The sequence below is a fragment of the Abramis brama genome (genome assembly GCF_963993115.1).
Source record: "Abramis brama genome assembly, chromosome: 12".
NCBI classification, from domain to species: Eukaryota; Metazoa; Chordata; class Actinopteri; order Cypriniformes; family Leuciscidae; genus Abramis; species Abramis brama.
The window spans coordinates 13,195,949-13,211,771 of NC_139974.1; the positions used below are offsets into that span (position 1 = coordinate 13,195,949).

The 15,823-nt window shown below is 41.6% G+C and overlaps 1 protein-coding gene across 1 annotated transcript; it reads right to left on the reverse strand.

Annotated features, from left to right (window-relative positions):
• Positions 1 to 1,223: 1,223 nt before the first annotated feature.
• Positions 1,224 to 14,056, reverse strand: LOC311093397 (uncharacterized protein). The gene is made up of 8 exons (XM_084130750.1): positions 13,937 to 14,056; positions 12,616 to 12,651; positions 9,731 to 9,927; positions 8,036 to 9,084; positions 7,869 to 7,938; positions 4,041 to 4,215; positions 3,122 to 3,287; positions 1,224 to 1,884 (listed from the first exon to the last, which is right to left on the reverse strand). Exons 3-7 carry the CDS (start codon positions 9,915 to 9,917, stop codon positions 3,128 to 3,130), a joined length of 1,641 nt encoding a protein of 546 aa, XP_083986876.1. The 5' UTR covers positions 9,918 to 9,927; positions 12,616 to 12,651; positions 13,937 to 14,056; the 3' UTR covers positions 1,224 to 1,884; positions 3,122 to 3,127.
• Positions 14,057 to 15,823: the final 1,767 nt, after the last annotated feature.

The window sequence follows — 15,823 nt, forward strand, 5'->3', positions numbered from 1 at the left end:
GGAATAGTAGGATACTCTGGCATGGCGGCCATGACATGATGGTTATAGACAATGGTGGTTCTTTGACGAACATATTCTATGGTTGACTCAAGACTGGCAGAGACAAGGGAGCTTGGGATGGTCTCACTGTAGTCTACAGGAGAATTATGAAACCGATGATTCGACTGTATACGATAAACCATGATTTTTACTGGCAGCAGTTGGCAGACATTGTCATCTAGTGCATTTTGGAAGCAGTGGATAAGGACACGACCATTCCACGTCATCAGGTAATAGTAGTTCAGGAATTCCTCCACATCCTGAAATATTGTGCAGAGGAAAGCCTCGGGTAAAAAAAAAATTACCCACAACCATTTTGGTTGTTCTGGTTTTCTGTCACAATCAGAAGAGGAGACGGCAGATTCACAGATACAGGTTCTTTATTGAAACGTGAAAACATAAGGAATGAATCAGGAAGGCCAACTGTATAAGAGAAAGCCACTAAGTCACCACTTAGCTGGTAATTCAAAGTCTATATGTCCTTTGAAGGTATAGAGGAATGAAGATCATCACTGCAAGGAAGATGATGATGATCGAGATGGGTATCCACAAGGCAGGAAAGCAGCCAGGGAAGCCCATACACACGGTAGAGCAGGTGAGAACCTGGAGGAATGTTGGGAAATGGAGTCCTGAGTGTGCATAATGGAAGGAGGACCGGTGCAATTGTGACAGTATCTCACGAGACAGGAAGTCAAGCTGACTTTGAATTCAGACGTGCCTTTGTCTTCCTACCTTGGAATGCATCCTCTGAAGGCAGCATTTTTCAGTTTTTGGATGCAGCCTATTAATGGGAGAAAGTGCAATGCGCAATATGGCAAAATAAATCTTGCCTTCCAAATAAAGGAGCCAATTGCCAAGTGGTAAAGTTATCGCATCACTGCAGCTGCCATTAGATGCTCTAGTTGCTATAGAAACAGTCAATGCATGTGCACTGAATGCTCCACACTGTAAAAAGAATACTGTGAAATTTACAGCAACTTGCTGGCAGCAATTAGCAAGTAAGTTGCTGTAGTTCATTTCACAGTACGCTTACTGTAAACTTAATCACAGTAACTTTAAAAAATACTGTAAACTTTTTTACAGTAATAATCACAGTACTGTGTTTCATCACCCCACATATTTTACTACTGTAATAGGGATTACTGCATTAATTTTGTGTGCTGTAAAATGAAGACACTGTTTTTGTCACAAAAATGCCATTTATTGACAACTTTTCACAATTTAAATTTCGAAATTCATAAAATAAAAATAGCATAGTAAAAAAACATTTTTTTTTTTCAATTAGAAGGTATAAAAGACAAATTAAATGATTTAAAAACAGCAGGATTTTGAACAATAGAATTTGGTCCCTGAATGTTGTTTTCTCCCAGAACTTTATTTTTCCTTAAAAAACAGGGCCTGAACTAGTCAACATCATAGGCTGGAGTCTTTTACCCGGCCTGAACTAGTCAACATCATGGGCTGGAGTCTTTTACCCGGCCTGAACTAGTCAACATCATGGGCTGGAGTCTTTTACCCGGCCTGAACTAGTCAACATCATGGGCTGGAGTCTTTTACCCAGCCTGAACTAGTCAACATCATGGGCTGGAGTCTTTTACCCAGCCTGAACTAGTCAACATCATGGGCTGGAGTCTTTTACCCGGCCTGAACTAGTCAACATCATGGGCTGGAGTCTTTTACCCGGCCTGAACTAGTCAACATCATGGGCTGGAGTCTTTTACCCGGCCTGAACTAGTCAACATCATGGGCTGGAGTCTTTTACCCAGCCTGAACTAGTCAACATCATGGGCTGGAGTCTTTTACCCGGCCTGAACTAGTCAACATCATGGGCTGGAGTCTTCTACCCTGCAGTGGAAGAAATTAATTATTAATGGAAAAGTTTATAAGCAAGACAGATGGGTTGATGACAATATATATAAAAGTTTGATTGGATCATTTAATTAAGCCAATCAACATGTAATACAATGTCCACTTCTCTATAAACCAAAACTAGGGTTGCAAATTATCGATTAATTCATTAATCATTAGTTGATAGACCTTATCGATCGATTAACGATTAACTGATAAGCGGCTATTTTCCTGAGAATGTAAATTTCTCACGGTATCAATAGTGTCTTTAACATAAAAAGCAAAATATTGCTTATATACTGAATAAAAATGCATGTTATATTGCTCAACTGATGTTTTATTGTAACAGTTGGGATACGGTACAGATAATGGCATTTATGTAGTTTAACAAAATAAATTATGCACAGAAAATTAAAATACATAAAAAAAATTATTGTAAAAAAAAATGGCATCACAATAAGTGTATGTGATTGTCACTAACATTTTAGTAACTAAACTGAATTTTATTAGGTTTAGTGACAACATGTTACAATGTTTACATGGTACAATATCTGGTAAGCTACGATTTTTTATTATTTCAATTCAATTATTGTGATTTTATTTAATATTGACTCATTTGGATAAATATTAGGTAGGCTACACACAAGATAGGCCTTAATTTTTCTCAAGAAAAAAACCCCAACTCACCTAATGCTGTAAACATACAGAAAGCCCTATCAGCTGGTAGTAGGCTATTATTTAAAGGTATAGCAGAGGATCTTTCCGAATTTTAGATAAGACCCGCCCTCTCCACTTTTTGAAAAGTTTGATTGATTCACCAGAATGATTGACAATTAGGAGGACCAATAGTATAGGTCACCCACCCGGAAGTAAAAAATCCTCCGCTATACCTATAAGGTTAAAAATAATTAAATATAATGCGTTTTTTTTTTATAATAACAACTTTATTTAATGATATAAGTAAAAATATAATAAATATGTAATATAGAACACATATTTAGCTAAAGTTTTTGACAAGATGTATATGTTTTCGTAAAAGCCTTGAATTATTGTGATAGCTACTCCATGCTTTTTCTATTTTAGATACACAGCACAACACGCAGCCCCTGGTAAAAAGCGCTGATAACCCAATTTCTAAATTACAATTTTTTAAATGTTCCTTTACCTGGGGTTAAAAGTGGGATTTAGAATGACAATAACTCAGAGTATTCAAGTTAACAATTAACAGTCTCACCTGGTATTAGTTGTTCTTCCAGTCATACTCAATGAAGTCCCTGATGAACGATGCCACGTGTGGATTGAGGGACTCGTTTTTTCTTTGGACCACCTTCCCAGTTCTTCTGCTAATCTGGACCTTCGAATTGCACTTGCTGTGCTCCGGATTTATCCTGATGAAGAATCTGTAAATAAAAACATCATGCATTACTCTATCCAAGAAAAAAAAAAAAAAACCTGTCATAAGAATGTGAACGGCCTCTGGCGAGCTACCTCAAATCAGGCCATGAGCTATTGGTAGCACGCAAGCGACGTGTTGGAGACCCCTGCTCTAGAGCTCCGCTTTGTAGGCTACAACTCGATACTTTTTTGCTACTTTGTAATAACTTTCTGCGGCCAGCATTTCTGGAAATGAACGAGGGTAAAACCTTTTTAAGACCTGACTAAATTAAATTTAAGACTGCGGATGACAATCTGGCCGGTTTTTAAGTGGTTTTAAGGACTTAAATTTAAAGTTCAGAATTTTTTACTTTTTAAGACCCCGCGGGGAACCCTGATAGAGGGACTTGCTGCAGCATTGGAGTGTACTACAGATTACAGTGAGCACATTTATAGAAGTGTGAAGAGTAGAGATGGGAACTTTGAGTAATTTAGAAGTCAAGTACTCTAAAAACCAAGTACTTTAGTATTAAAGTTAAGAAAAGAAAATGTGATGTCCATGAAATTTTGACTGTAGACTAGCTGTGCTTACTTTTCTACCATTTGCATGGTGAGTTAAAATAAAAGTTTGATGTTTAACAATTACACAACAGTCCATATAAACCAAATAAACACTTTGAGAAGTATTTTACTAGTCGGGTAGGTGGTTAAAGAATGAGTACTCAAATATTTGTTCCCATTCCTAGTCAAAAATATATCAACAACAAATAAGTGCTTACCTCTGGATAAATTCTAATGTAGTGGCTGCCTCCTCAGGATATTCCATGTTAAATACATAGTATGATGCAAAAAGGACAGCAAGAGCAGAAGTGAATTCGGAACAGTCACTCAGTTGGAGGACAACTCTGCCCTCGATGGAAAGCATCCACTTTTTTGCCCCCAGAATGGACTCTCCTGAAAAAATTAAGTTGACATTGCACATCATTCAATCTGATATGGTTTACTGTTTGGCAAAAAAACTTTGCTACACAGATCACTTTCATAACATCCTCTAATGAACAGCCAGGTAGTGTGCCTGCACATGTATGCACAGTGTAGAATTTGTAGACTATCTCGTATAGTGTGCCATAGTGGGCGACAACCTACGTCACGTCTGCGATGCTTCACGACATCACGACAGAAAGACTAGAATGTTTTATTTTTTAACGGTCCTCCACAATGGGTTGAGTATGTGCGCGAGTGAGTGAGTGAGAGTGCGAGCAACAGTGAGTGTGTGTGTGTGTGTGTGTGTGTGTGTGTGTGTGTGTGTGTGTGTGTGTGTGTGTGTGTGTGTGCGCGCGAGTGAGTGAGAGTGCGAGCAACAGTGAGTGTGTGTGCGCGAGTGAGTGAGAGTGCCAGCAACAGTGTGTGTGTGTGTGTGTGTGTGTGTGCGCGAGTGAGTGAGAGTGCGAGCAACAGTGAGTGTGTGTGCGCGCCAGTGAGCGAGTGTGTGTGAGCGTGAGTGAGCGAGGGACAGTGAGTGTGTGTGCGCGAGTGTGTGCGTGCAATTGAGTAAGTGAGCGAGGGACAGTGAGTGTGTGTGTGCGAGTGTGTGTGTGCGAGTGTGTGTGTGTGCGAGTGAGTGAGAGTGCGAGCAACAGTGAGTGTGTGTGCGCGCCAGTGAGCGAGTGTGTGTGAGCGTGAGTGAGCGAGGGACAGTGAGTGTGTGTGAGCGAGGGACAGTGAGTGTGCGGGAGTGTGTGTGTGTGCAAGTGAGTAAGTGAGCGAGGAACAGTGAGTGTGTGTGTGCGAGTGTTTGCGTGCTCGAGTGAGTGTGTGTGTGTGTGTGTGTGTGTGCGAGTGAGTGAGAGTGCGAGCAACAGTGAGTGTGAGTGTGTGTGCGCGTCAGTGAGCGAGTGTGTGTGAGCGTGAGTGAGCGAGGGACAGTGAGTGTGTGTGCGCGAGTGTGTGTGTGTGCAAGTGAGTAAGTGAGCGAGGGACAGTGAGTGTGTGTGTGCGAGTGTGTGCATGCTCGAGTGAGTGTGTGTGTGTGTGTGTGTGCGAGTGAGTGAGAGTGCGAGCAACAGTGAGTGTGTGTGCGCGTCAGTGAGCGAGTGTGTGTGAGCGTGAGTGAGCGAGGGACAGTGAGTGTGTGTGAGCGAGGGACAGTGAGTGTGCGGGAGTGTGTGTGTGTGCAAGTGAGTAAGTGAGCGAGGAACAGTGAGTGTGTGTGTGCGAGTGTGTGCGTGCTCGAGTGAGTGAGTGTGTGTGTGTGTGCGCAAGTGAGTGAGCGCTAGTGAGTGAGCGAGGGACAGTGTGTGTGTGTGCGCGCCAGTGAGCGAGTGTGTGTGAGCACGAGTGAGCGAGGGACAGTGAGTGTGTGCTCGAGTGTGTGTGTGTGTGCAAGTGAGTAAGTGAGCGAGGGACAGTGTGTGTGTGTGCGCGCCAGTGAGCGAGTGTGTGTGAGCACGAGTGAGCGAGGGACAGTGAGTGTGTGCTCGAGTGTGTGTGTGTGTGCAAGTGAGTAAGTGAGCGAGGGACAGTGAGTGTGTGTGTGCGAGTGTGTGCATGCTCGAGTGAGTGTGTGTGTGTGTGTGTGTGTGTGTGCGAGAGTGAGCACAAGTAAGTGAGTGAGTGTATGTGTGTGCACGAATGAGTGAGCGCTAGTGAGTGAGCGAGGGACAGTGTGTGTGTGTGTGCGTGCGTGCGCGCGCGAGTGAGTGCGAGCAACAGTGAGTGTGTGTGCGCGCCAGTGAGCGAGTGTGTGTGAGCGTGAGTGAGCGAGGGACAGTGAGTGTGTGTGTGTGCAAGTGAGTAAGTGAGCGAGGGACAGTGAGTGTGTGTGTGTGCGCGAGTGTGTGCGTGCTCGAGTGAGTGTGTGTGTGCGCGAGTGAGTGTGTGTGCGCGAGTGAGTGAGCGAGGGACAGTGTGTGTGTGTGCGCGCGAGTGAGTGAGAGTGCGAGCAACAGTGAGTGTGTGTGCGCGCCAGTGAGCGAGGGACAGTGAGTGTGTGTGAGCGAGGGACAGTGAGTGTGCGGGAGTGTGTGTGTGTGTGTGTGCAAGTGAGTAAGTGAGCGAGGAACAGTGAGTGTGTGTGTGCAAGTGTGTGCGTGCTCGAGTGAGTGAGTGTGTGTGCGCGCGCGCGAGTGAGTGAGCGCAAGTAAGTGAGTGAGTGTATGTGTGTGTGCACGAGTGAGTGAGCGCTAGTGAGTGAGCGAGGGACAGTGTGTGTGTGCGCGCGAGTGAGTGAGAGTGCGAGCAACAGTGAGTGTGTGTGCGCGCCAGTGAGCGAGGGACAGTGAGTGTGTGTGAGCGTGAGTGAGCGAAGGACAGTGAGTGTGTGTGCGCGAGTGTGTGTGTGCAAGTGAGTAAGTGAGCGAGGGACAGTGAGTGTGTGTGTGTGAGTGAGTGCAAGTAAGTGAGCGAGGGACAGTGAGTGTGTGTGTGCGAGTGTGTGCGTGCTCAAGTGTGTCCGTGCTCGAGTGAGTGTGTGTGCGCGAGTGAGTGAGCGGAAGTAAGTGAGTGAGAGTGCGAGCAACAGTGAGTGTGTGTGCGCGCCAGTGAGCGAGTGTGTGTGAGCGTGAGTGAGCGAGGGACAGTGAGTGTGTGTGCGCGAGTGTGTGTGTGCAAGTGAGTAAGTGAGCGAGGGACAGTGAGTGTGTGTGTGTGTGTGTGTGAGTGAGTGCAAGTAAGTGAGCGAGGGACAGTGAGTGTGTGTGTGCGCGCCAGTGAGCGAGTGTGTGTGCGCGAGTGTGTGTGTGTGTGTGTGTGTGCGAGAGTGAGCACAAGTAAGTGAGTGAGTGTATGTGTGTGTGCGCACGAATGAGTGAGCGCTAGTGAGTGAGCGAGGGACAGTGTGTGTGTGTGTGTGTGTGTGTGTGTACGCGCGCGAGTGAGAGTGCGAGTGTGCGCGCGCGAGTGAGAGTGCGAGTGTGCGCGCAAGTGAGCGAGTGTGTGTGAGCGAGGGACAGTGAGTTTGTGTGCGCGAGTGTGTGTGTGCAAGTGAGTAAGTGAGCGAGGGACAGTGAGTGTGTGTGTGTGCGCGAGTGTGTGCGTGCTCGAGTGAGTGTGTGTGTGCGCGAGTGAGTGAGTGTGTGTGTGTGTGTGTGCGCGAGTGAGTGAGCGCAAGTAAGTGAGTGAGTGTATGTGTGTGCACGAGTGAGTGAGTGTGTGCGTGCTCGAGTGAGTGAGTGTGTGTGTGTGCGCGAGTGAGTGAGCGCAAGTAAGTGAGTGAGTGTATGTGTGTGCACGAGTGAGTGAGTGTGTGCGTGCTCGAGTGAGTGAGTGTGTGTGTGTGTGTGTGTGTGCGCGAGTGAGTGAGCGCAAGTAAGTGAGTGAGTGTATGTGTGCACGAGTGAGTGAGTGCGTGCGTGCTCGAGTGAGTGAGTGTGTGTGTGTGTGTGCGCGAGTGAGTGAGCGCAAGTAAGTGAGTGAGTGTATGTGTGTGCACGAGTGAGTGAGTGTGTGCGTGCTCGAGTGAGTGAGTGTGTGTGTGTGTGTGTGCGCGAGTGAGTGAGCGCAAGTAAGTGAGTGAGTGTATGTGTGTGCACGAGTGAGTGAGCGCTAGTGAGTGAGCGAGGGACAGTGAGTGTGTGTGTGTGTGTGTGTGTGTGTGTGTGGGATCTTACCGAGCATGATGAGCCTTGGAGTGCTTGGCAGGGAAATCTGGGCCTCAATGTCTGCTTGGGTGGAAGTTTCCTGTAACACAAAATAAACAGAAAAAACACTTTTAGAAATCACAAGTACAATATTCATAAGAGAAAGTGTGTGGCAATACTGTACAAAAAATACTTGCATCAGCCAAGAGGAAAACAGCTTCTTCCTTTTCTTTGAAGTAAGCAATCATGACTACAATTGCAGAAAGTCCAGGATCCATGTCTTCCATCTGTCTCTCGATGCCATGAAGGACTGCCTTCACTTCCTTGTTCCATTTCAAAAGTTGACTATTGAAATATTGTAGCACTCTTTTCCCTTTGCCAGCAAGTGATTCTCGTAGTCTTGATTCCAGCTCAATTCCTGTCAATGTGCAGAAGTGCTGTAGTAAAAACTTCTGGATGAAGAGAAATGGCCACTCATTCTGTAAATCTGACAGGGTTGGTGAAGGAGTTGCATTAATGTCACGACGCTGTTGCTCATACAGTAATGTCATGAGATCATTGACTCGCTTCTGGTCTGCACCTCTTTGTCCCTCCTTGGAATAAATAGTCATTAACTCTATTTTCTTCTCATAGAGAGACTCTCTATTTTCACCTTCAGGCAGCTGTGATGGCTGCCATTTGACACAGCCGTAGCTATCAGTTTTGGCACACTTTCTTGATGGTCCAGGCAGGTCTTCATCCACGGCAGGGACCATTCGTTTTGGTTTTCGAAGTCGTGTTAGGGTATTGTCTCTGTTTAAAAAATCGATCCTTATCCTCAGTTGTTTGCTTAAAGTGTAATATCCATTGCCAAGCTGTTCTCCCTCTTCTGTTCGGTCTTCAAAAGACTCAGGATATTTATCCACAATGCTCTTAGCCAGTTCAGCACACTGCCTGAATGGGGGGTTCAAGCAAACCTGTCTTATTGCTTCTGCAATGACTCTCACCATATGCCGTCTATCTGCAGCTTTTGGTCGTTTCCTCTGTGCAAGACACCTTCTCAAGCTTTCATGTGTTTTCTCCCACGGCACAGAAAATGTTGAAACCCAAGTGCTATTCTGCACAGAAACATGGCTTGAAGGTTCCAATACAAGCTCTGAATTGGGTGAGGTTTCAGGATAAGGTACAGGTGTTAAAGTCAAAAAATAGTCAGGTTCAGCAGAAGTTTCCATGGTACAGTCATGTTGCTGCGTGTTGTGCTGTGTATCTAAAATAGAAAAAGCATGGAGTAGCTATCACAATAATTCAAGGCTTTTACGAAAACATATACATCTTGTCAAAAACTTTTTACATAGCTGTATCTAATAAATGTGTATAGTCAATATTGTATGACTGCTGGTTTTGGAATTCATATGCATTGTATTTTTTAAACGGATTTCATTATTTAACTGAAATTATTAAAGTAATAACAAATCACTTAATGTGTTTAATTTAGGCTTTTATTCACATAAAAACATTGATCACCAAACATGGAGCATGAAGGTTTGTTCTCATGCATCAAGCAAGTACAGTTGAGCTTATGTTTACAAATTTTGAGTGCTGTATGTTCATTAGTTAACGTTTATAGGTGAATAAAATTCTAAATTAAATCCGTTAACTATAAAGCCAGTGTGTCTCCTCAGAATACTTAAATTGAACTACCCCATATATCTGGATTTATTTTAAGTTTTGAAGCATGAAGCTTTATAAGTTTTGGGTAAGCAGAATTTCAATGAAGGAACAGAAAATTTAAAATATCTTCATTTTGTGTTCTAAATATGAACAAACTACTTATGGGTTTGGAACGACATGAGTGAGTAATTGATGACAATTTAAATTTTTTGGTGAAATATAATTTTAATACTACAATTTACCTCTTCTTTTGAAGGCATGCAGTAGTTTCCTGCAGTCCACTGGTGTCAGGAGGTGTTTCAAATCATCTTCTTTTATGAATTCCATGTCATCAGCTGTCCTAACCCCAATGCTTGACAAATGTTGTAGAATCTTTTCCAGTGACTCATTTTCCAGATAGGAGAGGACACTTTTAATGCTGGCTTCCATTATACTTCACCTGAAAAAACAGAATGATGAAGCACAAAAACATCAAGGTGATCAAAGTTGTAAACTGGAAGTGGGTAATAATCAGCAAGGGTGTCCACACTAACGCAAACATAATGTTTCTGTGTGTCATGCTGCAAGATGTGAACACCAAGATCCAAGGCTGGCACTGATTGAGACTTTTCACAAACAAAATGAACCTTCTCCTCACTGACCAGAAGAACAACAATCCTACCAAGCTCATGACCCCTGTCATTAACATTGAGAAGTACAGCCATTCCTTTCCTGTAGGTAGTTCCCTTGTATGTGGCAGAAACTGTTTCTACTGTGTTTTGTTTCTTAATACCACTTAGTCTTACAGCTTCTTGAATGGCAACATTGTACATTTGATCATCAAATTCATTGGCTTGGCCTACTTGAAGAATGCCTGGAAAAAAGCTCCCTGAGTGTAAATAGGCCTGTAGTAATTGGTGCCTTTCTGCCAAAGTGCTACATAGGTTTTTGAAATTATGGAGCTTCCGTGCACACTGCTTAAAATATGTGTGCTTGCTTTCGAAGCGGAGTGTCCAGAGGCGAATAAGAGGGCCAAATTTAATTATAAGGTCTGGATAGTGAAGGAGGAAGTGGTGTTTTGGCTTTAATGGTCTGTCTGAAAAAATAGCTGCTCTAGATTCCAAATATTCCTCAACAAGTAGCTTCAGATAGGCTACTTGATTGGTATGGATTTTGGGAGCACAGACAAGTTCTACTATCTCCCTCAGCTTGAGGCACAACTGCCAAACTTGATCTTCAAGTGGATTCTTGATACGTTTACCAACAAGGATAGGGAGAAGACGCAACAAGCACCAGTTCTGTGCTGCACTTCCTCCCAATTTCTCTCCATCAGCTCTAATCACACAAGGTCGGTTATTAGCATCACTACCTTTGAACTTAAGTTGAGAGACCATCCTATTCAACTGCACAAATGTGAAGTGCTTCCCAATGGCCACAAGATGTTTAAGATACAGTTGAAGATCCACAGATACAATCCCTTCGAAAAGATCATGACCAAGACATGGAGGAAGTCCTGGTTGGCATACATGGAAATGCTGTAAAGAATTGAAAACTGAGTCTTTTTTTACTCCATCTACACAGTTTTCAGATCCCATAGACAACTTCGCCACACTGCTCCTGTAGTTTTCTACTGTCCTTGCTGGGCCTAGCTTAGTAGGTTCGTTTACAAATCTGTCTCTGGCTATAAGGCAGTATCTACAGAAGTTTTTGCTCTTGCTGAAATTCTCAGTAAAACCTCCAAGTGAATGCGACCCCAGGTTGTCACCTGCAATTGCAATTACTACCCCCTTCACAGTCTGGCCTGTTTCCAAAGTAATACCAGATTGCTCAATGTCTTTTAAGTCTTTCACAAGGGAGGAGAAAACTTTCTCTTGTCCAAAAAACTGATAATCAGACTCCCTGCACAGCATGACTAATTGCATTGGGTCAATGGATGACCTGTTATGTGGCAATATCTCACTCAGTGTCATATACACAGCTAGGAGCTTGTGTTTCTTTTTGCCAGATCCAAGAGGATTCACTACTTCAAATGCATCTTGATACAAGATAACAGAAACTGAAGAAGGAAACTCTTGTAAAAGGCTATTTTCTTTGAAAGTCTTACCATCTCTCACATCCTCAAGCACATTTGGATCTTCTGGCAAGTGCATTTTTGACACATTATATTGCTCTCTCACTGATGGCAGGTTCAACAGGGCTTTTAGAGTGTCTTTCACTGGGACATACTGGCAAAATCGTTCTTTACCAGAAGCATCAAAACCAAGATGAACCTGTATGGGCTCAATATAATGGAAATTGTTCTTAAAATATGTCTTCCTGGTTGCATCTGATCTGAACATGCCCTCATTATACATCTTTAATAAGTTATCTTTTGACAGACCATCTATGATATTAAAAATCCTTTCATCGGGAATGTCAAGGTTTGACAGTTCTTCACGAAGTCGAACAAACATCTGTGACATTGCATTTGTGCATAGTTCTTGAAACTCTTCTATCAGAGTGGATATTGTGGAAGCAGGTAAAAGCATCTTTGCTTGCATTCTCAAGTAAAAAAGGGCCAAATTGGTAAGAAAAACATTCCTGTCTCTCTCAACATCTCCTGAATAATTACCAACCTCAGGAAATTCTATAGTCTCAGTCATGTCATCATTTCCCATCTCAACAGCATCATCATGCATAGCTGCATCATCACTGTTTACACCTCCATCTCTACATGCTACCAAATCCTTTGCATGTTTCCTGCTTAAATGTGAGGTGAATGAGGATCTGACACTGAAGAGCTTCTGACAAGTGCTGATAGGGCAAACAATCTTTTCCCCATCCCTAATATGCATATTTAAATGCTCACAGAGACTTGAAAGATGTGAAGATTTGAAAGTGCATTCCTCAACCTGACAATTCAAATTCACACACTTCTGAGATCTAGCTGGTTTATGTTTTGAGTGATTTCGGTACATGTGTGTCTGTAACGCACAAAATGTCTTGAAATTACAAGGACATTTCGAAATCCCACATGGATACCTGAAGTTTGCACGGTTTCTGTGCACTTTAACGTGTTTGACATATCTAGGGATTGTGTCCGAAGAGAAACAACATTGTTTGCATTTGAAAAACATTGTATGCATGCTAGTTCATGTCACTTATGTACCTGGAACGATTGCTGAGGCCTTGTCTTTGCTGCAACCTGAAAGAAAAGAACCAAATGGTAAATAAAAGAAAGAGTAAGATCTCGAAAAATCTTAATACAGTGCGAGTATATTATTATGCTTTCACGAGTCATTAATAAAACTCTCGAATGAATAAAACTTTCGAATCAGCCGTCCCGCTTAAATGTCTGATTCTTTAGGCGCCAAGTTTAGCAAGCAAAAAAAAAAAAAAAACCGAGTGATTTTTCAAACGGCTTCCGCGCCAACACATACATTAATACACAATTTCAAATAAATTTTTATTCAACAAAGCTAACGTTACTCCTTAACAAACTTGAAGACGTTATAAATGTAATGTTGCCAGATAAGAACAATATTAATACATACAGTATTCTCCCACAAATCGAGAATGGCACTTCAAATTAGGCTACCAACAATGTAAGTTAGGCTAACTTTACCCTCTGCAAGCGATGAAGTTGATGAAGGTTGGGGGAGGAAATAATTTTAAAGTTATCCTTTAAAATGTCGTGTTTTAATTAAAAGTTTTGTGGCTGCGTTTTCTTTTGACTCGGCCCGCTTAAATGTCTGATTCCTCTGGCGGCAACGTTAGCAGCAGGCAAAAAAAAAAAAAAAAAAAAAAAAAAAAAACGAGTGAGATTATTCAAACGGCTAACGTTACCGCACCAACATATACATACATAATTACAAATTCATTTTATTCAACAATGCTAAACGTACTCTTTAATCAAACTGAAGACGTTATAAATGTAATGTTGCCAGATAAGAACAATATTAATACATACAGTATTCTCCCACAAGTCGAGAATGGCACTTCAAATTAGGCTACCAACAGTGTAAGTTAGGCTAACTTTACCCTCTGCAAGCGATGAAGTTGGTGAAGGTTGGGGGAGGAAATAACTTTAAAGTTATCCTTTAAAATGTCGTATTTTAATTAAGTTTTGTGGCTGCGTTTTCTTTTGACTCGGCCCGCTTAAATGTCTGATTCCTCTGGCGGCAACGTTAGCAGCAGGCAAAAAAAAAAAAAAAAACGAGTGAGATTATTCAAATAGCTAACGTTACCGCACCAACACATACATAATTACAAATTAATTTTATTCAACAATGCTAAACGTACTCTTTAATCAAACTGAAGACGTTATAAATGTAATGTTGCAGATAAGACAAATCTTTTGTAGCAGCTAACGTAATATGCTCACACATGTCGGGAATGGCGCTTCAAATTAGGCTATCAACAATCTCTTTTCTGCAATGCGATGAGGTTCAGAAAAATCATAATCCTATGAAAAATGTGTTAAGTCTTACCTCTAGCTGCGTTTTCTGTCGGGAGTCGGCTGGCTTCAGTGCTTCACGCGCACGCAGTGTCGTCGACTCGTCGGCGGTGACAGTTGACTTCAGCAAGCAAGAGAAAAATTATCCAAGTGTACGGGATCATATTTCCGGCTAGCGCACCAACAGATAACGTTACATCACAACAGATTAATTCCAATTTAATTTTTATTCATGATGACGTTATCGAATGTTGCCAGATTAGAAAATCTATCGAAATTATGCGCAAATATATATAGATTTTTTTTTTTTGGTAATAAAATGCACACAAGACACGAGTTTACTAGGAAGTGGGCCGCTCGGTACTTCTCTCTCTCTCGGTGCACTCTTAAAGTTAAACAAATAGGTAACTTAACAAGAGTAAACTGTGGAAATAAATCATCAAAGTTACCTTTCTGAAGTTAAAATTCCGATAAAAATGTGTAATCTCGTAGCTTTTCAGCTTTCCATGGCTGAAAAAAAAAAAAATCCTCTAGAAATTGCTGTATTGTGATTCACAGAAAAAATATGTTTACTGTAGAATTTACCCGCCATTGAAAATTGACCATGATGCTTTGCAGATCTACAGTAACATGCTGTATACAGATTCTACAGTAAGCTTTTGCTGATTTTACAGTAATAATGCTGTGAAAACTACAGAAATTTGTTACAGTGCAGCCTGAAAAATAAGCTTTTTTAACGTTATTTGAGCATAAGAATCCACATTTATGATACAGTTGTTGTCAAATTTCATTGGTGATTTCAAATATGAAATTTAATCATAAGCTTGGTGAACAGCTTTGGAGTATTTGGAGCTACACTTGCATGACTGAAATAGCTGCCCGAGAGGCTTTTCAAAGATGGTTGCCGAGTGAGATGACTTGTCTTAAAGGGACTTTGATATAGATCAGTGGTGTGTGCACTTTTGGTGTGAGCACAAAACCTGTGGGAATTAGTAAAATTATGCTCAGTACAAGCACTATTCAATGTGAGCAAATGAGACGAGTGAGAGGAGGTGGGTTTGTATCACTTCACCGTCAGAGAGAAGAAGAGAGCAAGAACGTGCAGTATCGGTATCGATATGGCAGAAAATATGTTTTGGAACTGTTTCAGATATTTCAGTATCGATACATTTCGAAATATCTATATTTTTGACAACACAACTGTAATAGTATCATAAAAGATAAAAGTTATAAATGTTCCTCACTAGAAATGACATAATTTTTCATTTTCTTAAATGTGGACAACTAAAATTCATTGTAGTGGAAAGGGCTGCTACTGTGAAGAAGCTGCATTCTCAATTTGTGGCCTCTCGATAATTGTCTTTATTATTAACCTATAACAAGTAACTGAAGCAACTATAAATAAATGTTTCCCAGTCTTCTCCAGGGTAAGGAACGGTTTAGTTCAAGCTGCATTCTTAAATAAATCAATATCTTATTCACAGATATCTACTGTGAATATCAGAATATCTTATTCTGTGATCTACTCCACAGTTTCCATACTTCAAGCTTTTTCCGTTTAAAATGAGATTAGTTGGTAGATTGGTTAGATGTTTTATCCAAAATTTCTAAGTTCAAGACGTTAAAGTACTTTTTATCATATCCTTTGTACACTTCCTTTCTAATGTCTTCCTGGATGCAGTTTGCAAGCTGTAATTGGAAGCATGTTTTTCATGTGCTCTTAAAGTTCTATCAAGATGTTAAATCTGCTCTTTTTTATCAGTGTATTTTTTTTTGTTGATAAGATGACCAGAGATACTCAGGCAGTATCAGAGGAGGCTGTTACCCATTATGTTGATAAGTAATATATGATTCATATTACTAAAGAGGCTTTATTGTATGATGTGGCTTCTATTGAGAAAAAAAGAACATGCTTTAGAAA

What these genes read in the sequence shown, in the direction of transcription:
- LOC311093397 (XM_084130750.1), bottom strand. Translation starts at nt 9,917, where the DNA reads ATGGAAGCCAGCATTAAAAGTGTCCTCTCCTATCTGGAAAATGAGTCA. An exon ending in CTGTTTTCCTCTTGGCTGAT is followed by an intron (nt 7,939 to 8,035) that starts GCAAGTATTTTT and finishes TTTGTGTTACAG; the next exon opens with GAAACTTCCACCCAAGCAGA. An exon ending in ACATTAGAATTTATCCAGAG is followed by an intron (nt 3,288 to 4,040) that starts GTAAGCACTTAT and finishes TTTTATTTACAG; the next exon opens with ATTCTTCATCAGGATAAATC.